General features: G+C 43.9%; 1 protein-coding gene and 1 long non-coding RNA gene across 2 annotated transcripts; both read right to left on the reverse strand.

Moving 5' to 3' along the window:
* Positions 1-10,903: 10,903 nt before the first annotated feature.
* On the reverse strand, positions 10,904-20,952 carry LOC147971050 (uncharacterized). The gene is made up of 3 exons (XR_015604473.1): positions 20,045-20,952; positions 19,163-19,251; positions 10,904-17,928 (listed from the first exon to the last, which is right to left on the reverse strand). It is a non-coding gene; the product is annotated as an uncharacterized LOC147971050 (long non-coding RNA).
* A 2,434-nt stretch (positions 20,953-23,386) lies between these two features.
* Positions 23,387-24,626, reverse strand: LOC147971051 (uncharacterized). The gene is made up of 3 exons (XM_087523801.1): positions 24,402-24,626; positions 23,747-23,836; positions 23,387-23,647 (listed from the first exon to the last, which is right to left on the reverse strand). Exons 1-3 carry the CDS (start codon positions 24,624-24,626, stop codon positions 23,387-23,389), a joined length of 576 nt encoding a protein of 191 aa, XP_087379927.1.
* Between the last annotated feature and the right edge of the window lie 1,035 nt (positions 24,627-25,661).

Raw genomic sequence — 25,661 nt, forward strand, 5'->3', positions numbered from 1 at the left:
CCTCTTTGGTGCTAAAGGGGCAAGCGCAGACGAGGAGTCCCGAGGCATCAGGAAAAGGTTTCCATATCGGTGCAACAAGACCAAGACAAGTAGGACGACAGGATGGAGGTCACCGTGGAGCCCAAGACGGCGTCACCACCAGAGCCTTTGGCAGGCGAAGACTACTTTTGTCAGGATAGCTTGTACTAGTTGTCTCCCTTCGAATATGGCCGTTGTGGGATCCCTTCCCGCTCAATATTTGGGAAGAGGACCAGGGCCTCTATAAATAGGACTAGCCACCACCATAGGGAGGCATCTGATTCGGACCTAGATCGGATCCATATCACCCCAATCACTCAAGTTCACCAAGCACAAGAACACCTCTCCTCGCGAGGCTGTTCTTCCTTTGTAACTGGTCATCCTCAGCCCAAGAGGCAATCCACCACACCACACTGGAGTAGGGTATTACACCACAACGGTAGCCCGAACCAGTATAAATCTCGTGTCTCATGTTCTTTGGGTTCGTCGAGCTAGGCCCTGAGATCGTACAGTGTGCGAGCTAGAGAGGGGGAGAGATCTTTGTGCGCACCCCAATGTTCGAACCTCAAGGGTTTTGCTGGAACCCGAAATCCAACAATATTGGTGTAATATCTACTATATTCCAATTTTTCCATGGTTTATACCCCCCCGATACTACCCATAGATTCATTGAAGTAAGCAAACAACACATAGAAAACAGAATCTGTCAAAAACAGAACAGTTTGTAGTAATATGTAACTCTCGAATACTTATGTAGCTCCAATTTTTTTTAAAAAAATAGGAAAACCTAATAAATTTGTTTATTAAACATCTATGGAAATAATTAGTATTTTATCATGCATATGTTAAAAATGAAAAGTGTTTTCCTAAGCGTAAAATTTTCTATTTTTCAGCAAGATCAAATCAACTATCACCGTAAGATATCCCAAAGGTCGTACTTGGCGCAAACACTAACTAAAACACAAAAGCACATCTAACTAGAGGCTAGATGAATTATTTAATGCAAAACATAACCTGAAAAGCAAAAACAAAAATAAAATTGGGTTGTCTCCCAAGAAGTGCTATTATTTAACGCCCTTAGCTAGGCACAAAACACGAATAGATCTAGGTATTGTCATCTTTGGTATGCAATCCATAAGTAGCTCTCATAATAGATTCATATGGCAATTTAATTTTATTTCTTGGGAAGTGTTCCATGCCCTTCCTTAACGGAAATTGAAATCTAATGTTTCCTTCTTTCATATCAATAATTGCACCAATCATTCTAAGGAAAGGTCTACCAAGAATAATAGGACATGTGGGATTGCAATCTATATCAAGAACGATGAAATCTATGGGCACATAATTCCAATTTGAAACAATAAGAACATAATTAATCTTTCCCATAGGTTTCTTAATAGTGAAATCCACAAGATGCAAATTTAAAGAACAATCATCAAATTCACAAAAATCTAACACATCACATAAAGTTTTTGGAATCGTTGAAATGCTAGCACCCTAATCACACAAAGCATGGCACTCATAATCTTTAATCTTAATCTTAATAGTAGGTTCCCGCTCATCATAAGTTTTCTAGGGATAGAAACTTCCAATTCAAGCTTTTCTTCAAAAGATTGCATCATAGCATGAACGATGTGTTTAGTAAAAGCTTTGTTTTGATTATTAGCATGAGGAGAATTCAACATGGATTGCAATAAGGAAATGCAATATATCAAAGAACATTTATCATAATTAAAATCCTTGAAATCCAAAAGAGTGGGTTCATTGCTACCTAAAGTTTTGACCTCTCCCATCCCACTTTTATCAATTTTTGTATCAAGATCTAAGAACACTGAATCATTGGGACGCCTTTTAACTAAAGTCGACTCATCTCCAGTCCCATGTTTATCAACAATTATATTGGAAAACAAAGATTCAATAGGAGTCACATCAATCACTTTAAGATCTTCATCTCTATTTTCATGGAAACTAGAAGAACATGTTTTTACAAACCAATCTCATTTAGCACGCATCTTAGCGATTCTTTCTTTGCACTCATCAATGGAAATTCTCATAGGTTTGAGAGACTCATTAATATCATGCTTGGGTGGAATAGATCTAAGTTTCAAGGAGTCAACATCAAGAGAAATTCTACCCACGTTCCTAGCCAAATCATCAACCTTAAGCAATTTTTCTTCAAGCAAAGCATTGAAATTATTTTGCGAACACATAAATTCTTTAACACTATTCTCAAAATCAGAGGGCATATTATTATAATTTCCATAATAATTGTTGTAGGAATTACCATAATTATTAGTGGAATTACTAGGGGATCTAGGATTAAAATTACCTCTATACGCGTTATTACCAAAATTGTTCCTACCAAAAAAATTCACATCCATAGATTCATTATTATTTTCAATCAAAGTAGACAAAGGCATATCATTAGGATCAATAGAAGCAGTCTTGCTAGCAAATTATTTCATAAGCTCATCCATCTTTCCACTCAAAACATTAATCTCTTCAATCGCATGCACTTTTTTTACTAGTGGATGATCTTTCGGTATGCCATTGAGAATAATTAACCATAATACTATCTAGGAGTTTAGTAGCTTCTCCTAAAGTAATTTCCATAAAATTACCTCCCGCGGCCAAATCTAAAAGATTTCTAGAAGCAAAATTCGATTTGGCATAATTTTTTTGTATAATCACCCACAAAATCAAACCATGAGTAGGGCAATTTCGTATCATCAATTTCATCCTCTCCCAAGATTGTGCAACATGTTCATGATAAAGTTGCTTAAAATTAATAATATCATTCCTAAGGGAGATGATATTAGCGGGAGGAAAATACTTGGAAATAAAAGCATCTTTACACTTATTCCATGAATCAGTACTATTCTTAGGCAAAGATGAAAACCAAGTTTTAGCACAATCTCGAAGTGAAAACGGAAATAGCTTCAATTTAACAATATCATTATCCACATCTTTTTTCTTTTGCATATCACACGAATCAATGAAATTGTTTAGATGGGAAGCGACATCTTCACTAGGAAGGCCAAAAAATTGATCTTTCATAACAAGATTTAGCAACGCGACATTAATTTCACAAGATTTGGCACTAGTGGCGGGAGCAATCAAAGTACTAATAAAATCATTATTATTGGTGTTGGAAAGATCACACAATTTGGTATTCTCTTGAGTCATCGTGACAAAGAAAGCAATCCAACACATGAGCACACAAGAAGAAAACGAAGAAGGCGAATGAAAGAGGGGCGAAGAAAAGGCAAATCTTTTCAAAAATCATTTTAGAAGTGGGGGAGAGGAAAATGAGAGGCGAATGGCGAATAATGTAATGCAAGAGATGAGAGTTTATGATGGGTATTTGGTATGTCTTGACTTGGCATAGATCTCCCCGGAACGGTGCTAGAAATTCTTCCTGCTACTTCTTGGGCTTGCGTTGGTTTTTCCCCTGAAGAGGAAAGGGTGATGCAGCAAAGTAGAGATAAATATTTCCCTCGGTTTGAGAACAAAGGTATCAATCCAGTAGGAGACAACGCACAAATCACCGAATATCTGCACAAACAATCAAACAACTTGCACCCAACACAATAAAGGGGTTGTCAATCCCTTCAGGTTACTTGCAGAATTGAGATCTGATAGAGATAGATAAACGATAATATAATATATTTGGTATTTTTGATTTATAGATCGAAAAGTAAAAGATTGCAAAAATAGTAGATCAGAAACTTATAAGATGGAAAATAGAACTTTTATGATGGAAATAGACCCGGGGGCCATAGGTTTTACTAGAGGCTTCTCTCAAGATAGAAAATAATACGGTGGGTAAACAAATTACTACCGAGCAATTGATAGAAAAGCACAAAGTTATGACGATATCAGGCAATGATCATGAATATAGGCATCACGTCCGTGTCAAGTAGACCAAAACGATCCTGCATCTACTACTATTACTCCACACACACCGACCGCTATCCATCATGCATCTAGAGTATTAAGTTCATAAAGAACGGAGTAACGCATTAAGTAAGATGACATGATGTAGAGGAATTTACTCAAGCAATATGATGAAAACCCCATCTTTTTATTATCGATGGCAACAATACAATACATGCCTTGCTGCCCCTACTGTCAGTGGGAAAGGATACCGCAAGATTGAACCCAAAGCTATGCACTTCTCCCATTGCAAGAAAAACCAATCTAGTTGGCCAAACCAAACTGATAGTTAGAAGAGAATTACAAAGATATCAAATCATGCATATAAGAATTCAGAGAAGATTCAAATAATATTCATAGATAAGTTGATCATAAATCCACAATTCATCGGATCTCGGCAAGCACACCGCAAAAAAGTTTTACATTGAATAAACTCCAAGAACATCGAGGAGAACATTGTATTGAGAATCAAAGAGAGAGAAGAAGCCATCTAGCTACTAGCTATGGACGCGTAGATCTATGGTAAAATACTCATGCTTCATCGGAAGGGCAATAGAGTTGATGTAGAAGCCCTCTGTGATTGAATCCCCCTCTGACAGGGTGCCGGAAAAGGTCCCTAGATGGGATCTCATGGGTACAGAAGGTTGCGGCGGTGGTGAAGTGTTTTCATGGATGCCTCTGGTGGTTTTGGGATATTTGGAAATATATAGGCGAAAGAATTAGGTCAGGAGGTGCACGGGGGGCCCACAAGGGTGGGGGGCGCGCCCTACCCCCTTGGCGTGCCCTCGATCCTTGTGGCCGCCTCGTGGCTCCTCCGACTTCATCTCCAAGTATCCTAGTTGTCTTCTGGTCCAAGAAAATCATCGTGAAGGTTTCATTCCGTTTGGACTCTGCTTGGTATTCCTTTTCTGCGAAACTCAAAAACAGTGAAAAAACAGGAACTGGCACTGGGCTCTAGGTTAATAGGTTAGTCCCAAAAATAATATACAATATCATATTAATGCTTATAAAACATCCAAATCAGATAATATAATAGTATGGAACAATAAAAAATTATAGATACGTTGGAGACGTATCAGTCGGTTATCCGATGACTGGTGTCAAACCCAAAATCGATGGCGATTATACTGTGTAACACGAAGGGTTTGTCCTCGCACAAATCAAGTGGTGGATTCTTGGCCCCTAGGTTCGTTGCATATCTCCCCACACTGGGGCTGGTTACCAGCCCCCGTAGTCAAGCTCCTATGGGTAAGTGAAAGTCATAAAGTCGTATAGTCCGATTGCCTTGTCCCACCTACAATACCGCCTCCGGGCACCGAGACTTCAGCTAAGGGTTACAGTGTGGAGGATGGAACACCCCTCATAGTATCTACATGGGGCTGAAGCCGACGACTGGCAACTTTCAGAATGAAATGGCCATATAGGAGTCAAAATCAACATAAACACATAAAAGTATGATAACCCATACGAAAACATAATCGCATTATAAAACACCAAGTTCGACCATATTTAATACATAAAACTACTCAAGGACTACATCCTTGGGACACAGTGCCTCCACTACCCAAGCATCGTCCATCACGACAGCGAAGTATTACTCCAGGCACCTATGCTCTTTTCCAGTTGGGGGAGGTCTGGTGGCCATCTCGACGGGTTTGATCTTCGGCCAATGCACCATGGTCTTCGAGAACACCATCTGAGCCCCTTCGATGCTCACCGAATGCTGGACGGTCTTGACACGGGCATCAACGTCATACAGCTTCGCCACCAGACTGAAATAGCTGCTTGGCAGGGGCTCGGAGGGCCACAACTGGATACCAAGGTCCTTCATGGCCGGCTCCTCCATTCTATGCAGCTCCATCAATTGTTTCATTTGATTAACGATGACGGGAGGGTGCTCGGGCACTTGGAACTGCGCCCAGAATAGCCTCAGCTTGGAGTCACCCTCCTGAGCCGCATAATGCCTTGAGGCGTCAGCAACACTCTTCGGGAGCTCGGCAAATGCGCCTGTGGAATGCTAGGCCCGGGTGAGCAAGCAGAACCTCTGACCACCAAAGACACTTTGTAGTAAGTACTGTTTACCATTCACAATTTGTTTCACTTGTCAGAGCTCTTCACGAGCACCTTGCGCCTCCGTCCGTGCCTCCTGAACCTCCGTCTTCATCTTGGCTAGCTCAGTGGCATTATCCTTATTCTTCCACTCAAGGTCCTCACATTTAGTGATGGCATCCTTGAGCTCCTGTTGCACCTCATCCACTCTCGACTCATCCTTCTCATGGTCGGACTTAACCACCATGAATTCGGCGGCCGCCTGTTCGGTCGCCGCCTTATATTCGGCTGGTTCCTTCTTAGCCTTCAGCAGCTCGGCCTTGAGACCCTCGACCTCCGTGAAGGAAGCTGCATATCACATCTTGCTTAGGGATAACCCTGAACACTTTGCTATACAAAGAAAATCAAGGAACTACGTTCAAACGAACTAACCCCGCGCTTTGTCAAACCCCTTGTTGACGAGGTCGAGCTCCTCATCAGAGCTCTTAAGCTTCCGATATATCTCGGCCAGCTCCACGGCATTGGCGATAGCCGCCAACACTGAGGCCTTCAAAAACGAATCAAGCCTCATATTTAGACTATTGTTTCGACGGTTTTCGAGCCTTGGATAGGTTTTTGCCAAAACCTGCCAGAGTCTCGTGGGCTGCTACATATAAGGATTTCTTAAATCTTGTCCACCAAATACATTTTTATGAAGAAAAAGCATTACTTTGTTTACCTCAAAGCCTGTCAAGAGGCCACCAAAAGCTTCTTTCAGCCCGTTGTTAATGGACCGAACGCTTTGCAAAACCGTGGCCATCAGAGCACGGTGTTCTACGACTATGGAGGAGCTGCTTGCAACCTCCTCCATCTTGTCTGGCTACTATACCATGGCCCGGTCCCTAGTGTTCGGCACCGGTGGTGGGGCCCTAGCTCCCCCTTTGGTGGGGGGTGGCTATGACGCTTCGAAAGGCCGTGAAGGCTCCAGAATCGTCTTCTGAGAGGGCTGGGCTTTCTCAAGCCCCCTCTCTTGGTCTTCGGTGCTTCAGCCATGTTGATGTCACCATCGCCCCCCATGTTTGGCACAGGCGGGTGATACGTCTCCAATGTATCTATAATTTTTGATTGTTCCATGCTATTATATTATCTGTTTTGGATGTTTTATATGCATTTCTATGCCATTTTATATTATTTTTGGGACTAACCTATTAACCTAGAGCCCAGTGCCAGTTTTTGTTTTGTCCTTGTTTTTTAGCTTCACGGAAAAGGAATATCAAATGGAGTCCAAATGAAATAAAACTTTCACGATGATTTTTCTTGGACTAAAAGACACCCAAGAGACTTGGAGTTCAAGTCAGAAGAGCCATGAGGGGGCGACAAGGGTGGAGGGCGCGCCCAGGGGGGCCTACCTTGTGGGCCCCCTGTGACTCCCCTAACCTATTTCTTCCTCCTATATATTCACATATATTCCTGAACCTCCAGAAGCATCCACGAAAACACTTTTCCACTTCCGTAACCTTCTGTTCCTGTGAGATCCCATCTTGGGGCCTTTTCCGGCATCCTGCTGGAGGGGGATTCGATCACGGAGGGCATCTACATCAACTCTATTGCCCTCTCGATTAAGCGTGAGTAGTTTACCTTAGACCTACGGGTCAATAGCTAGTAGCTAGATGGCTTCTTCTCTCTCTTTGATTCTCAATACCATGTTCTCCTCGATGTTCTTGGAGATCTATCTGATGTAATCTTCTTTTGCGGTGTGTTTGTCAAGATCCGATGAATTATGGATTTATGATCAGATTATCTATGAATATTATTAGAATTTTCTCTGGATTCTTATATGCATGATTTGATATCTTTGTAATTCTCTTCGAACTATCGATTTAGTTTGGCCAACTAGATTGGTTTTTCTTGTAATGGGAGAAGTGCTTAGCTTTGGTTCAATCTTGCGGTGTCCTCACCTAGTGACAAAGTAGGGGTAGTGAGGCACGTATTGTATTGTTGCCATCGAGGATAACAATATGGGGGTTACATCATATTGCTTGAGTTTATTCCTCTACATCATGTCATCTTACTTAAAGCGTTACTCTATTCTTCATGAACTTAATACTCTAGATGCAGGCAGGAGTCGGTCGATGTGTGGAGTAATAGCAGTAGATGCAGGCAGGAGTCGGTCTACTTGACACGGATGTGATGCCTATATTACATAATCATTGCCTTGGATATCATCATAACTTTGCGTTTTTCTATCAATTTCTCGACAGTAATTTGTTCACCCACCGTATTATTTTCTTTCAAGAGAGAAGCCTCTAGTGAAACCTATGGTCCCGGGTCTATTTTCCATCATATTAGTTTCCGATCTACTATTTTGCAATCTTTTATTTTTAGATCTATAAACAAAAAACCCAAAAATGTTTTATCTTTCATTTAGTTTATTTATCTATCTCTATCAGATCTCACTTTTGCAAGTGACCATGAAGGGATTGACAACCCCTTTATCACGTTGGGTGCAAGTGTTTGTTTGTTTGTGTAGGTATTGGTGATTTGCGCATTCTTCTCCTGATTGATACCTTGGTTCTTAACTGAGGGAAATACTTATCTCTACTGTGCTGCATCACCCTTTAATCTTCAAGGGAAAAACCAACACAAGCTCAAGAAGTAGTAGGAAGAATTTCTGGCACCGTTGTCGGGGAGATCTACGCCAAGTCAATCCCACCAAGTACCCATCGTAAACTCTCATCTCTTGCATTACATTATTCGCCATTTGCCTCTCTTTTTCCTCTCCCCCACTTCTAAAATGATTTTCGAAAAGATTTGCCCTTTTCTTCGCCCTTCTTCCGTTCATCTTTTTGTTTGCCCTTATGTCTTACTTGGTTTGTTTGCTTGTTTTCTTGGTATAATTGTGTGTTTATTGAAATCAGAAGCAAAGTTTATGGATCCTCATCCATTTGCTAATCTTTTTAAGAGATCCTATTATGATGAACCGATTGCTAGTGAGTTGAGTGCACTAGATTATCTTTATGAGGTTTTGCTTGAAATTCGTGAATCTAAAAATTGTGATGAACTGTTGAAAGATGAAATTTATGAAGTGATTCATGTTAGCTCCTTGAATGAAAAGCATGATTGCAATGATATTATTAGAAATTCTATTAGTGTCAGTTGTGTTAATGATATGCAAAACCCTAAGCTTGGGGATGCTAGTTTTGCTTTGTCCACTACTTGTTGCAATGATCATGATAGGGGTGATTCTTCTTATAATCTTGAAAATTTATTTAAGATCCACGATGAATATGAGATTGATAATAATGTTCGCAATAATATTGAAAGTGGGTTTGGAAAGTGGGTTTGGAAAGTGGGTTTTAGAAGCCTGCTATGCATGCACCCAGCAAACCCTGCCTGCATGCGTCAATGCCACGATCCCACGATGAGACGACCGAGCCTGCATGCGCCGATGCGTCCGCCACGATGCACTGACCGAACATCTTTCTTGCACGCCAGCCGCCACAGATGCAGCGATGGTCACTGCCGCTAGTTCGTCTCTTCTAGCTAGGTGGCTACATATTTGTGGCTTGTTTAAAAAAAATAGCCACTCCCTTGCTTAGTTGTACTCGTTCATCCCTACTAACAAAGCTTGCTTGCATGCACTAGGTGGTTACTAACAAGGGAACCCTACTAACAAGCCGAGCTCTCTAAGAAAATAATCAACAAATATGTAGTCCCATTATGTAGATAGGGCCAACAAGCCCATAGCACGATCACATAGCTCAAACTAGGAAGAACTTAATAATAAAATAGATAGAAAACTTAATAATAGAATTTAAGAAAAGGGCCAACAAGCCCAAAGCAACTCCAACATAGTTCAATTACAACTTAACATAAAATACACTAAAAAGATAGAGGGCTTAGAACCCTAGCCGTCGCCTTCTCCACCTTGCTCCTCCTTCGGGCGCCCTTTTCACTGCTCCTCCGGGGCGTTGTCGATGGGGTACGGAAGAGTATGCATGCACGTCGTGGTGGGGAAGATGTTGTTGTACTCCACGAACCTGTTGTGGGTGGCGAAAGCGATGAACTCGGAGCCACACCGACACACCCGGCCGAGGAGGTAGAAGGCGTCGAATGTGTTGGTGAAGTGGGCAAGGAGAGAAACCACCATCCGGTATTGGATGAACTCCTCGATGCGGAACATCGTTGCAGATCCCCTCGGGAGGTAGTGGTAGCCGGACGCGAGGAAGAACTTGGTGAAGTTCCTTGCGGTCCTCAGCCTTGATATCACCCACACACGTAGTATGCGATCAACGTACACGCCGGTAGGGTAGAGCCTCTCTGGCACGGTGGGTGGGAAGCGGTAGGTTGGTCCGATGTACTGCATGGCTGAGGGATGTGCAGAAGACGGACAAGGGGTCGAAGAGAAAGAAGGGTAGATGGATGAGGGATGGCAGAGGCAGAGGGTGGCTTAAATAGCCGTAGTGCTACATGTTATTTGGCCATGGCAATAATGGGAGTGACACGCGTTTTCAAACCCACCACAACATCGGGAGTTGTAACACCCACGATGCGGTTATATCTCCCACGTGTCGGAGCACGACTTAGAGGCATAACCGCATAGTAGGCATGTCGCAAGAGGGGTAATCTTTACACATCCCATGTACTGAATAAGAAAGGGATAAAGAGTTGGCTTACAATCGCCAATTCACACAATACATAAATATAGCATTACATCATCCATATACAATCAAGGTCTGACTACGGAACCAAAATAAAGAAAGACAACCCTAATGCATAGATCCCCGATCGCCCCAGCTAGGCTCCTCTACTGATCGACTAAAGAAACGAAACAACACAACGAACACGATCTTAATCGAGCTCCTCCTTGAGCTTGGCTGCGTCATCTGCACTGGTATCAATGGCACCTGCAACTGGTTTTGGAAGTAAATTGTGAGCCACGAGGACTCAACAATCTCACACCCGCGAGATCAAGACTATTTAAGCTTATGGGTAGGAAAAGGTAGTGAGGTGGAGCTGCATCAAGCACTAGCATATAGGTGGCTAACTTACGCAAATGAGAGCGAGAAGAGAAGCAAAGCACGGACGTGAACTAGAACTGATCAAGAAGTGATCCTGAAACTACTTACGTTCAAACATAACTCCAAAACCGTGTTCACTTCCCGGACTCCGCCGGAAAGAGACCATCACGGCTACACACATGGTTGATGCGTTTTAATTAAGTTAAGTTTCAAGTTTTCTACAACTGGATATTAACAAATTCCCATCTGCCCATAACCGCGGGCACGGCTTTCGAAAGTTCAAAACCGTGTAGGGGTGTCCCAACTTAGCCCATCACAAGCTCTCATGGTCAACGAAGGATATTCCTTCTCCCAGGACGACCCGATCAGACTCGGAATCCCGGTTACAAGACACTTCGACAATGGTAAAACAAGACCAGCAAAGCCGCCCGATGTGCCGACAAATCCTGATAGGAGCTGCATATATCTCGTTCTCAGGGCACACCAGATGAGCGATCCGTACAACTAAAACCAAACCTCGAGTTTCCCCGAGGGGGCGTTGCAAAGGACTCTAGTTTGGACCAACACTCAGAGGAGCACTGGCCCAGGGGTTTAAATAAAGATGACCCTTGAGTCTGCAGAACCCAAGGGAAAAAGGCTTAGGTGGCAAATGGTAAAACCAAGGTTGAGCCTTGCTGGAGGAGTTTGTTTTAATCCGATGCACGGTTGTGAAGTTATTAAATGCATGAAGTTTAGGGGCTAAACTGTAAAATTGCACTCTCTGGAAAAATTAGCTAAAATGTCCAGGAAAAAAATACATGCGTTTGAGCCAAATCTTGCTGGCCCAATAGGAATAGGGGAGGGGCTGGGCGCGTCCTCACCATGGGCCATGGCCAAGAACTGTGGAGAGGGGAGGCCTGTAGGGGCGCGCAGCTGGGCCTGATGCGGTGCGGGAGTGGTTGGGGCTGGGCCACGAGGTGCGACCGGTCAACGCGCGGCTGATGCGCTAGAATGGCTCGAGGCAGGGGCGTCTTCCTCCTGCTCGACTGCAGAAGCAGTGGCGCGGCAGGGAGCCCACAGCGGCGCGAGGCTGCGATGGCGCTACGAGCGGGCGCACAGAACTTGCGGCGTCGGGCGTGCAGGGAAGGCCGACGAGGAGCAGTGGCGAAGCAGAAGAATCGAGCGGGACTTGGCCTCGGAGCTGCGGGGCGATGGCCATCCATGGCATCGGGCAGGGGAGGCACTGATCTTCCTCCTCCCGCTCGATGTAGAGGAGGCGACGGTGTGGGACTGCGGGGCTCCGGCGGAAGGGACTTGTGCGGTTTTCGAGGAGGGTCTCGCCGGATCCGCGGCGGCAGGGGCTAGAGGCCAGCGAAGGTCGGGCAGCCAACCATGGCGGCGTCGTGGGGATCCAGCTCAAACAAAGAGATAGAGGGGTGAGAGAGAGGAAGAAGAACCAGAGAGGAAGGAGAGGATCGGGACGAGGTCGGTCCTGGTCGACGGAGAAGACGGGGCGCGGTTCAGGTGGCTGGGCGCGCCGGCGGAGACGGTGCCATGGAGGAAGGAGCAAACGGGAGGAGCTTGGGCTCCTACAGGATCGAGAGGGGCTGGTTGGTCTCTGCGATTTGGTGGAGACGATGGATGGATCGGGGGAAATCCCAAGGAGGAGGTGGCTGCGGGCGAGGGAAACTGACGAGGAGCGGGATTGGCTGTGGTTGGGCGGCGGCGCAAAACGAGGGAGATGGTTGGATGGTGGATTGGATGATTGGTGGAGCGCACTGGTTTCGATTCATAGAAGGAGGAGGTTGGTGGATCGTTGGGAGGAGGCTGCTGGTTGGTCCGGGAGGGATCCCGAGGAAGATGCGGCGGCGGCGGGGTGAGGGACAAAAGTCCTAGATTTTAGGGTTAGACTAGGTTAGGACTAGGGGGTTTTATATAGGGAAGGAGGGGTATTTGGATCATCCAATTAAAATCATACGGTTGAGAATAAATAGCTAGGGTGTCCAAATAACAAAACGAAGATGTTTTGTAGATGTTTGGGGATGATCCGGACACAACGGTAGCGACAGTCCGAGTCGGGTTCGGGACAACTATCGGACGCGCGCGCAAGGAGGGCCGCGGGCTAACGAGAGAGGTTAGGTTGGACCCGGCGGTAGGTAGTGGGCTGTGTAGACGGTCTAGAGAGGACAAAGAGGGAAAGCCCGGCAACAGATCTCAGAGAACGAAAACGTCCGACGATTTGACCGACTATATTGTCGCTATAGTTATCCGTTGGGCTATCAAACGAATTCCGAATGCGATGGAACTTGGCAGGCGACCTATCTACATTATAGCAACGCCGCATGCAGACTTTCAACCCATTCCGAGAACATTTTCCGGCCACTTATAAAATACTATTTCGGACATGCCGCGGGCGCGTGCAAGTGTGTCTGGGCTCAGAACGGACAACGGAAAGAACAGGGAGACCCAGACGGATGCAAGTTTGAAAACATGAAGATGCAATGCACATGATGACATGACAAGATGCAACACGCAAGCGAATGACATGGCAAAGACAGCGAATAACTGGAAGACACCTGGCGCAACGGTCTCGGGGCATCACAACACTCCACCACTACGAGAGGATCTCATCCCGACATCTAGGATGCCACCGGAGGGAAACGGAAGAGGAACAGAAGAGGTAAAACTAGGTTGCTTCTTTGACAAACGAGTGAAACCAAAGGACCTTGCGAGGTTGAATGAATTGAAAGAAAGAATACAACAAAGATGAACAAAGTTTAAAACACTCCATTTTGAAAAGAGGAACAATGAATATTACAAGAACCTTATGGGTTGAAAGACATAAGAAAAGGTTACAATGGACAAGAAGTAGATGCAAGCACCTCGGTTGAAACGGGATGTACAAGGGATGATAAAGATCAATTACGACAACACTCCGGTTGAAAATGGAAGGTAAAGAATATAAACTTGGCAAAACGAAAGCACTTGGATGAGACTCCGGTTAGAAGAGGAATGATAGACACAACACTCCAGTTAAAACAAGATGGAGAAGGAATAAGAATGATATAAATTGGACAGCACTCCGACTGTAAATGAAAGGAATTGAATATGAACTATACAAGATGAGAGTATGCTTGATGAAATCAACAACGCACTGCCTCCGGAACTATTGAAAGAATGGAACAAGGGGTAAGAAAGATCTTAGACAGCACTACGGTTCAGAAGGGAGGTACAACTTGACAAAATGGGAAGCACTTGAAAAGAGGGCACGACACTCCGGTTGAATGTATAAGCACGAAAAGAACATGGTCCTCACAATCTGAGATGATGAGTGAAGAGAGCAACATCACTATGCCTCTGGAACGAAAGAATAGAAGTTGAATCGTTGGCAAGGAAAGAATAGAGAAGAAAATGAAAACCTCTGCCACAAATGAGCTTGGAAAAGCACCCTTCCAAGAAAATTATGAGCGAGTTATTGGAAAACCAACAACGAAATGAATAATCTTGTAGTGGGCTTATGGAAAACTTCTCAAAATTGAGGCAAAATTCTGCCACTATGGAGACAATAGATTGGATTGATATCAACAAGGAGACGAGAAACAAATTTCACCGGGAGGATAAATGAAGAACTTGGGTCATTTATAAACACCATAAAAACAAAATCCTTAGGGAAAGATTTAGGTGAAATATAACCCAAGATAACTCCAATGAAGAGGTTGATTGGTTGAAAAGATGTCTTGAGCGAAGAGAAAATGATGGATTTAGATATGTCACTCTTGAAAACTTGTGAATCATGAAACACGAAGGGAAATTATCAAAAATGACATAACCCCACCTCAAAAGATAAGATAGAAAGAATTGTACTTCAGAATGCAAGATGAAGAATACTTGAAGTATAGCTTGGCGGATCATAACTTCAAGAGAAATCTTGAAGAACAATAGAGGAATGCAAAGAATCTGTGATGAACTACCATGTAGAGCCTCCATGAAGAACTCCGGTAAACAAGGATGATAGAAAGAAAGAGAAGTTGAAAACACCAGGTGAAGCCTTGCGAAGATTTAGATGGAGCTTCACGACGATGTAACCGAGAAAACTTGGAACTCCAGATAATAAAAATGAACAAATGAAAACGAGAATTTATTCATCATGAACAAACTCTGAAGGAAGGAATTGATCACTTGGATGAAAGAAGAATAAGAATTATGTTATGCGTATCCTTCATCAATTTAATTTGATGACAAGAAACGGATTTGGCATACTACTTATTCTCGTTGAAAAGGATTGATGAGAGGTATAGTGCAGACTTGAATAAGGTCTTGAACGATCCACCGGTAGGCTTGGAAAGAACGAATGAATTGATATGATAATGAATGAAGAGAACTCTTAAACGAATAACCGTAAGAATTGAAAATGAACGAAGAAAAGATAAAGAAACACCAGGAAGAATTAGAAAATGAACGAAGATACTTGAGAGAATTTAGATACAAGTGAACGAAGAGATCCCAAGCTGATTAGAGGATATTTAAATGAAGCATCGGTAAGATTTGGAGAACGATAGCTACACATTGAGAATAAATAATTTTGAGATGATGGGCTCCAAAGAATCAAACTGAAAAGACTCCTGAATTGCTCCGGATCGGTGAACAGAATTCTCATAATGGAAAACAATTATGAGAGGATGGTATTAAGCTAGAACCATGAATCTTTGATAGAACAGAACAAGATTTAAGGGAATACTCTTCTTCGGTCTTCAAAATCCGAGAATGACGACGAGAAACAACACCACGAATTGTTGAGATACTCCGGGATGATGATTAGAAAGGTTGAGCCAATGGTGATAAGAATTTGACAGATCTTGGAGAAGGCATTTGACTGATGATAACTCATTCTTATGTCAAACTTTGAATAATTTGAGAATAGCTTCAGTAAAATTAGAAGAGTTAGGTAAGATCCTGGAAAAAGACCGGTGGGTTAGGGCCCACTCAAAAGAAACACCGTTGAAATGGTTTGAAGATAGATTGCGCCGGTTGAATTAAATGACTTGAATGAGATTACAACCTCGAAAGAATTTGAGCGAATTGAGAATGGGAACTTGAATCTTCTAAGATATCTTCAGGACACCGGAACAAAAGAATAGCAAGCGAGGAATGATTATGAGGTGCACCGGCATGACAAAACATTTGAAACAAGGAAAGGAATGATCAACACCGAAAACTTGAATTGAATCCACCAGAGAAGGAAAATAATGAATAATGATAACCTTGAGGCTCCGTTAGTATCTTCCCGAGAAGCACCGGATAAGAACATTGACGGAAAAGAATGGAGAGACTCTCACAAATAAAAGGATACATGATTAAGAAATCTGAATCCTTGAAGAAAAAGGGTGGGAGGGCGGGAAAACAAAGGCAATTTTTGACAGATGAAGCAAACACCGTTGCAAAGAACTGAGAATTGATCTCGCGAATGTTGAAATGACCGAATCCACTTGAAGAGAGAAACACCGGTTCAGATGAAATTGAGATGGCAAACTCGACGATCAAGAAGGATTAGTATTCACATAGGAGTATGAGAACACCGCTTAGGAAAGGTATGGAACCGACACTTGACATTGAAGCAACTCGAATACCACAACAAAAAAACAAGGATTGGCTTGCAAAATAAGGCGGAACAAACATATGATAGAGATTTCGTCCGAAGTTTTCGTGGTGGGGCCCACACGGGCTCGATCGTACAGCACCATCATGTACAAGGCAGTGCACATGACATATGAAGCGTCCCCGAGTCAGCATAGCCAAGGACTCTTTAAGACACAACGAGACCACTGTAAAACCAACCGTGGATAGGCGGACCACTAGACGTCGAACCCCAATCTCATATCATGCATCTGTCAGAAAGATATCCTAGGAGCTACTTGAATTCCCACTTATAAACTCCCGAAACTTTCTGGTTATGCAATCAGGTGTTGGGGATACAGGGAAAGCATAATATCTCACCCAAAACTAGCAAATCCTACATCCTGCTATATCCATCCTTAAACACATAACCAAGAAACCTTCGGAAATCATTTACCTCAACCTTCGAAAAGCATCCGTTATATGAGTCATGGCAATACTCCCGAACTCCCGCCCCAGTACTGGGTGGCGTCGAGGTTATCTCACCAACAACTGCATAAAAGAGATTTTCGGTGTCGGCGAACTCAGGTATTCCAGAACTGCAATGATAAAATTGTGACGACAACACCTCGGAGCTCAACTCCCCGGGACATTGCCACAACCCCTAAATGTCAGGAGGCACCAAGAACAATGTTCTCGTCACAAAACCATCGGAACGATTCCAAGATACCCGCGTGATCCTAAATAATTTTTTCGTGAAATTTGAGGAGAGAAGAGTCAAAACTTCTACGTCAGGAGGCCTCACTAGAGCGATGAAGGGACCGAGGAGTAAAAAGAATCCTACTCTCCGATATATATAATCCTAAGACTCAAAACATTTTCTTCTAGACTCAACAACGTCAGCGATTCGATCAAGCAGGGGGGGCTCCTAAGTCAAGGAAGGCTCTGATTACCAACTTGTAACACCCACGATGCGGCTATATCTCCCACTTGTCGGAGAACGACTTAGTGGCATAACCGCATAGTAGGCGTGTTGCAAGAAGGGTAATCTTTACACATCCCATGTACTGAATAAGAAAGGGATAAAGAGTTGGCTTACAATCGCCACTTCACGCAATAGATAAATATAGCATTACATCATCCAGATACAATCAAGGTCCGACTACGGAACCAAAATAAAGAAAGACAACCCTAATGCATAGATCCCCGATCGCCCCAACTGGGCTCCTCTACTGATCTACTAGAAACGAAACAACACAATAAACACGATCTTCATCGAGCTCCTCCTTGAGCTCGGCTGCGTCATCTGCACTGGTATCAACGGCACCTGCAACTGGTTTTGGAAGTAAACTGTGAGCCATGGGGACTCAGCAATCTCACACCCGCGAGATCAAGACTATTTAAGCTTATGGGTAGGAAAAGGTAGTGAGGTGGAGCTGCAGCAAGCACTAGCATATATGGTGGCTAACTTACGCAAATGAGAGCAAGAAGAGAAGCAAAGCACGGTCGTGAACTAGAAGTGATCAAGAAGTGATCCTGAAACTACTTACGTTCAAACATAACTCCAAAACCGTGTTCACTTCCCGGACTCCGCCGGAAAGAGACCATCATGGCTACACACACGGTTGATGCGTTTTAATTAAGTAAAGTTTCAAGTTTTCTACAACCGGATATTAACAAATTCCCATCTGCCCATAACCGCGGGCACGGCTTTCGAAAGTTCAAAACCCTGCAGGGATGTCCCAACTTAGCCCATCACAAGCTGTCACGGTCAACAAAGGATATTCCTTCTCCCAGGACGACCTGATCAGACTCGGAATCTCGGTTACAAGACATTTCGACAATGCTAAAACAAGACCAGCAAAGCTGCCCGATGTGCCGACAAATCCCGATAGGAGCTGCACATATCTCGTTCTCAGGGCACACCGGATGAGTGCTCCATACAACTAAAACCAAACCTCGAGTTTCCCTGAGGGGGTGCTGCAAAGGACTCTAGTTTGGACCAACACTCAGAGGAGCACTGGCCGAGGGTTTAAATAAAGATGAACCTTGAGTCTGCAGAACCCAAGGGAAAAAGGTTTAGGTGACAAATGGTAAAACCAAGGTTGGGCCTTGCTGGAGGAGTTTTATTCAAGGCGAACTGTCAATGGGTTCCCATTATAACCCAACCACATAAGGAACACAAAATCAAGGAACATAACACTGGTATGACGGAAACTAAGGCGGCAAGAGTGGAACAAAACACTAGGCATAAGGTCGAGCCTTCCACTCTTTACCAAGTATATAGATGCATTAAAATAAACAAGATATAATATTGATATCCCAACAATAATCATGTTCCAACAAGGAACAAACTCCATCATCACCTGCAACTAGCAACACTATAAGAGGGGCTGAGCAAAGCGATAACATAGCCAAACAACGGTTTGCTACGAAAGGTGGGTTAGAGGCTTGACATGGCAATATGGGAGGCATGATATAGCAAGTGGTAGGTATCGCGGCATAGCAATAGATCGAGCAACTAGCAAGCAAAGATAGAAGTGATTTCGAGGGTATGGTCATCTTGCCTGAGATCCCGCAAGGAAGAAGAACAAGTCCATGAAGAAGACAAATGGACGTAGTCGAACGGATCCTCACAAACGCGACGTTATCGGAACTAACCCGAAGAAGCAACACCGGAAAGAAGCAAACAACATGGTAAACAACCATCACATAAGCATGGCATGATGCACAACCAAGTATGATGCATGTCCAGTTTAAAGAGGCATGGCATGGCAAACTGCACAAACAATACTACAAATTAAGTGGAGCTCAATATGCAACGAGCTGCATATTGACGGAACACCACATTCAAGTTATTTAGCTCGAATCTCGTTTATGTACCCAACAATATTAAATGTTGATTAACATGGAAAGAGGTGAAGCAAATAAAAACTACCTATCTAGGCAAGTTTAAATGAGGCTGGAACAACAAACAACAAGTCCGGAAACTCCTCATGTGCATATATTAGGTTTGGTACTATTCTGCCCTAAACATAATTTTAGAGTTGTTAAACATGCAAAGTAATGCCACCATGTTAAACTAGGCATTTTTCTACCCCATTTACATATAAATTTTATTTAAAACCGAGCTACGGTTATTTAGTTATTAAATAAATCATTTTAGCATGGAAATATGGAAAATAAACACAAACAATATTTTAAACATTTCAAACATGCCTGAAAGTTAGATATTATTAAACTAGACAAAATTCTAGACATTTTACATATAAAGTTTGTTTTAATCCGATGCACGGTTGTGAAGTTATTAAATGCATGAAGTTTAGGGGCTAAACTGTAAAACTGCACTCTCTGGAAAAATTAGCTAAAACGTCCAGGAAAAAAACATGCGTTTGGGCCAAATCTTGTTGGCCCAATAGGAACGGGGGAGGGGCTGGGCGCGTCCTCACCATGGGCCATGGCCCAGAACTTTGGAGAGGGGAGGCCTGTAGGGGCGCGCAACTGGGCCTGGTGCGGTGTGGGAGTGGCTAGGGCTGGGCCACGAGGTGCGACCGGTTAACGCGCGGCTGATGCGCTTGAGTGGCTCGAGGCAGGGGCGTCTTCCTCCTGCTCGACTGCAGAAGCAGAGGCGCAGCAGGGAGCCTGTGGCGGCGCGAGGCTGCGATGGCACTGCGAGCGGGCGCATGGAACTTGCGGCGGTGGGCGTGCAGGGAAGGCCGACGAGGAGCAGTGGCGAAGCAGAAGAATCGAGCGGGACTTGGCCTCAGAGCAGCCGGGCGACGGCCATCCATGGCATCGGCCAGGGGAGGCACTGCTCTTTGTCCCCCCGCTCGATGCAGAGGAGGCGACGGCGCAAAACTGCGGGGCTCCAGCGGAAGGGACTTGCGCGGTTTTCGAGAAGGGTCTCGCCGGATCCGCGGTGGCAGGGGCTAGAGGCCAACGAAGCTCAGGCAGGCAACCATGGCGGCGTCGTGGGGATCCTGCTCAAACAAAGAGACATAGGGGTAAGAGAGAGGAAGAAGAACCAGAGAGGAAGGAGAGGAGCGGGACGAGGCCGGTCCTGGTCGACGGAGAAGACGGGGCACGGTTCGCGCCGGCGGCGATGGCGCCATAGAGGAAGGAGCAAATGGGAGGAGCTCGGGCTCCTACAGGATCGAGAGGGGCTGGTTGGTCTCTGCGATTTGGTGGAGATGATGGATGGATCGGGGAAAATCCCAAGGAGGAGGTGGCTGCGGGCGAGGGAAACTGAGGAGGAGCGGGACTGGCTGTGGTTGGGCGGCGGCACAAAACGAGGGAGATGGTTGGATGGTGGATTGGGTGATTGGTGGAGCACACTGGTTGGTTCGATTCGCAGAACGAGGAGGTTGGTGGATCGTGTGGAGGAGGCTGCTGGTTGGTCCGGGAGGGATCCCGAGGAAGATGCGGCGGCGACGGGGTGAGGGACAAAAGTCCTAGATTTTAGGGTTATACTAGGTTAGGACTAGGGGGTTTTATATAGGGAAGGAGGGGTATTTGGATCATCCGATTAAAATCATATGGTTGAGAATAAATAGTTAGGGTGTCCAAATAACAAAATGGAGATGTTTTGTAGATGTTTGGGGATGATCCGGACACAACGGTAGCGAAAGTCTGAGTCGGGTTCGGGATAACTATCGGACGCACGCGCGAGGAGGGCCGCGGGCTGACGAGAGAGGTTAGGTTGGACCTGGCGGTAGGTAGTGGGCTGTGTAGACGGTCTAGACAGGATAGAGAGGGAAAGCCCGGCAACAGTTTTCGGAGACTGAAAACGTCTGACGATTTGACCGACTATATTGTCGCTATAGTTATCGGTTGGGCTATCAAACGGACTCCGAATGCGATGAAACTTGGCAGGCGGCCTATCTACACTATAACAACACCGCATGCCGACTTTCAACCCATTCCGAGAACATTTTCCGGCCACTTATAAAATACTATTTCGGACATGCCGCGGGCGCGTGCAAGTGTGTCTGGGCTCAGAACGGACAACGGAAAGAACGGGGAGACCCGGACGGATGCAAGTTTGAAAACATGAAGATGCAATGCACATGATGACATGACAAGATGCAACATGCAAGCGAATGACATGGCAAAGACAATGAATAACTGGAAGACACCTGGCGCAACGGTCTCGGGGCGTCACAGGAGTGTACATGTGTCGTAAATGGTGGTTTGAAAAAGAAGAAGAAAAAGAAGCTAATTGCACATGTGGGAATCCGTGGTCATATATATTATATGAACAAAAAGAGACAATTTTTGAATAGTTTGTGGCCATTTTGCATGATAAAAATAAATTTGGACCTTAAAAATTGGTCATTTGCTAGGCAATGTCAATTGATGTCAAACGATGCAAAAATACATAGCCAACACGTTCAGAAAAAATAGAACAAACAATGCAAAAAAACGACGCAATTCGACGGCCCAACCAGAGTTTGGTTTCCTTTTGGGCCCAATAACAGTTTATTTCATGGAGTCAGTGGTGGGCGAGCAGCCGAGCACAACGAATAGGTTTGCCTCCTGCGGATCGCCCCACTATCCAACGATGCAGAGCCGTCCTTGTGATCCAATGGCGCGGAGCGTGCACATAGCCAGCCCACCTAGTTCCTTCTACAAGGCCAGATCTGAGGGCTGTCGCTTGGCGCGAGGGTATGATCGGACGACTGACGTTGGGAGCTAGGGTTAGGTGAAACCCTGCGTGGTTTAGAGGGGTTTTGAGCTATTCAACGGGGTTTCAAAGGCTTTGACTGAGCATAACTAATTTTTTAAAAATCGAAAAAGTATGAAACCTTCGCCGTTCATCATTTTATAAGACACACTAACGAGCTGGCACGATCGAGGTCAAATGAGCACCATTAATTTAAAAAAAATCAAAAAAAATATAAAACCTGCGCACAATGTTGTCTTATGTGACATGTTACCAACAAAAAATACTAAACTTGGTCTATGGTCATTTTCATGAGAAAACCTTCACACATATGAGCTATCACCTACATGATTTCATAGAGTTCAAGGAGAGGAGGTGGTGTTACCTTCTATTTTTGAAAAATTAAGCAAAATAAAAAACACTAAACCTTTATTTAAAGTGAATAAGAAGGATCTGAAGTTAGTTTTCCATTTTCATATTTCAAAAATTGGCCTATATTTTTTATATTAATGTTGTCTTATGTGACATGTTACCAACCAAAAATCATAAACTTGTCCTATGGTCATTTTCATGAGAAAACCTTCATACATATGAGCTATCACCTACAAGATTTCAAAAAAAAGAAGATTAATTCAATAGGTGTTAATAAAAAACATTTTTCTCATTTAGAGTAGGTCCAAAAAAAACTTGATTACAAATGGGTTGTTTACCCTAGCCTGGGAGCTTATTTGGAGCACATTTCTCAAATTCAAATTTCTTTGACCTCCTCTAAATCACCTCAAATTTTGCACACATGATCTCCTACACAAACATAGATAGTTGATAATACATCTTCATTAAAATGTTGTTTTTTGCTCTATTTTTGGAATATTTGATAAAAGGGAACCCTTGATAAAATGATGGATTGCAGCATATGTGTGATCATTGTAGCACCTGAACTTTCAAAACATTGAAACAAATCATAGCAGATAAATTTAAAAACACAAAAATACCCAACATAGATAGCCACATGCATATAAAATTCATCCAACCACCAAAAGGTAACCCACATCCTGTTCAGAAACATAGTTCACCCACATAGTTCAGCAAACAACCTAAAGTACTTAAAACACATCATAAAATCATAACATCAGGGAAGGGGAGACATGACTTTGGCTAGCGTGATCTTGTAGTACTCGCCGTGTATGGCCACATCTTCTGCATGAGCTAGAAGGTGAATGAAGCGGCCAAACTTTGGCTTTGGCTTGGTGGTGCAGTAGGGGCAGTGCCAAGTTTTGGTCTTGCTCTTGTAGTAGTAATCCATGACCTTGATCCTGATCTTCTCCTCTTCCTTCTCTTTGAAGGAGGCGAAGTTGCCGCGGTCCACATCCACATCTTCACCAGAGACATACTGCACACACGAATGAATTACATTAGTACATTATAGATTCATGGGAATACACCATGTCAAACGAACTAAATGAACAATCTAAATTTCAAGTAGGCTTACCTCATACTCTTCGTCGTCACCATACGCTGCATCGTACGGGTCGTCGAAAGTATAGTCTATCTTCCTCCTCTTCCCCCTACCATCATCCTCCTGAATATACAATTACATCCATCACTAGTAAATACATAAGCCAATTGAAAATTTAGATATGCATAGATGACACGTTGATCATAGGGTTAATATACTATGATCCTATTTGCATTTTCCATTGTCATGCACACACATTGAACAACAGAGCTAATATACCTACATATTGTGGACATATTGTGAACAACAGAGCTAATATAACTTGAATCAAATAACTCGAGTAGCATTAAAAAACCCAATCTGTGAGCACTAAAAACAAATCTAATAAGCATCATAGCATTAAAAACCCCAATTTGTTCACAACATCTAGCATTTTTTCAACGAATTTATCCAAATCTAAAAACAAAAATAAAAACCCCAATCATTGCAGCACCTAAAATCATAGTTCACAACCTCTAGCTAGCATTTTTGCAATGAATTTATCCAACAAACCCTAGTCCAAAAACACCCCACCCCCCAACCCATACAAAAAACCCCGACCCATCCGTCAAACCAACTACTCTAACCATCTGAACTACTGTATGAATCACAATCGAACTAACTCTACAAGCTAAGCTAGTGCAAATACCTGCTCCTCCATGGTAGGTGGCACAATGGGGGAATCGGGATGGACTGCGCCACTCGACGCCGTCACCTTCTGCAGCGATGAGGCCGAGCACGCCACATCCGCAGCGATTGCGAGTTTCCCCGCATCGCCGTGGACGCCGCCGACATCCGCGGTCATCGCGGCCTGACCCTGCAGCTCCACCACATCTTCGGCCGGTGCGCCTGCATCACCACGAGCGTCGGCCATCTGACAGATGGAGGCGATGAAGGTGAGGAAGAGGACGCGGTAGGGGAGAGCGAGACGGTGCAGTGGAGGCAGTGCAAGAGAGAGAGACGACGCCGGTGGGGGAGAGGAAGACGATGCGGCAGCGAGGGGATTTGGGGGAAAATGGTAGGGGCGATGGAGGTGGTTGCCCTTTGTATATGATGGAATGTTTCGGGCATGTCCATGGACACGTGCTACCCCATGACCGCGGTCTTGCATGCGCCCACGTATACGCGGCCCCACTCATTAGCTAACGGTCAAAGCAATTGACCCGACGGCAACATACGTTATAACCAGTTATGAGGGTTTCGGGCAAGGGAGTGGGGAAAAGTGAGCAAAAGTTAACAGAGTGGGGATGAATGAGTAGAGCTAAGGAACCGGGGGCACAAAAATAAAATCACAATTATCAATGCCTAGCTAAGGGCGCTAAACAATAGCGCTTGTTGGGAGGCAACCCAATTTTATTTTTGTTCTTACCTTTTTGGTCCTTTTTAGCAATAAAAAATTAATCTAACCTATGGTTAGATGTATTTTGTGTTTTAAATAGTGTTTGTGCCAAGTAAGACCTTTGGGATAGCTTACGGTGATAGTTGATTTGATCTTGCTGAAAAACAGAAACTTCTGCACTCAGGAAAACAATTCTCATTTTTAGCAGAAGCGTGATAAAAAACTGATTCTTTTTGGCAAAAGATTATGATACAAATTTCATATGTTATCCTAATTTTTCAGATTTTTTGGAGTTACATAATATTCGGGAGTTACAGATTGCTACAGACTATTCTGTTTTTGATAGATTCTGTTTTCTTTGTGTTGTTTGCTTATTTTGATGAATCTATGGGTAGTATTGGGGGTATGAACCATGGAGAAGTTGGAATATATTAGATATTACACCAATATAAATAAATAATGAGTTCACAATAGTACCATAAGTGGTGATTTATTTTCTTATACTAACGGATCTCTTGAGATTTCCTGTTGAGTTTTGTGTTGTGAAGTTTTCAAGTTTTGGGTAAAGAT

Source organism: Triticum urartu, chromosome 5A, assembly GCF_056163025.1.
Source record: "Triticum urartu cultivar PI428250 chromosome 5A, HENAU_Tu73, whole genome shotgun sequence".
Lineage (NCBI taxonomy): Eukaryota > Viridiplantae > Streptophyta > Magnoliopsida > Poales > Poaceae > Triticum > Triticum urartu.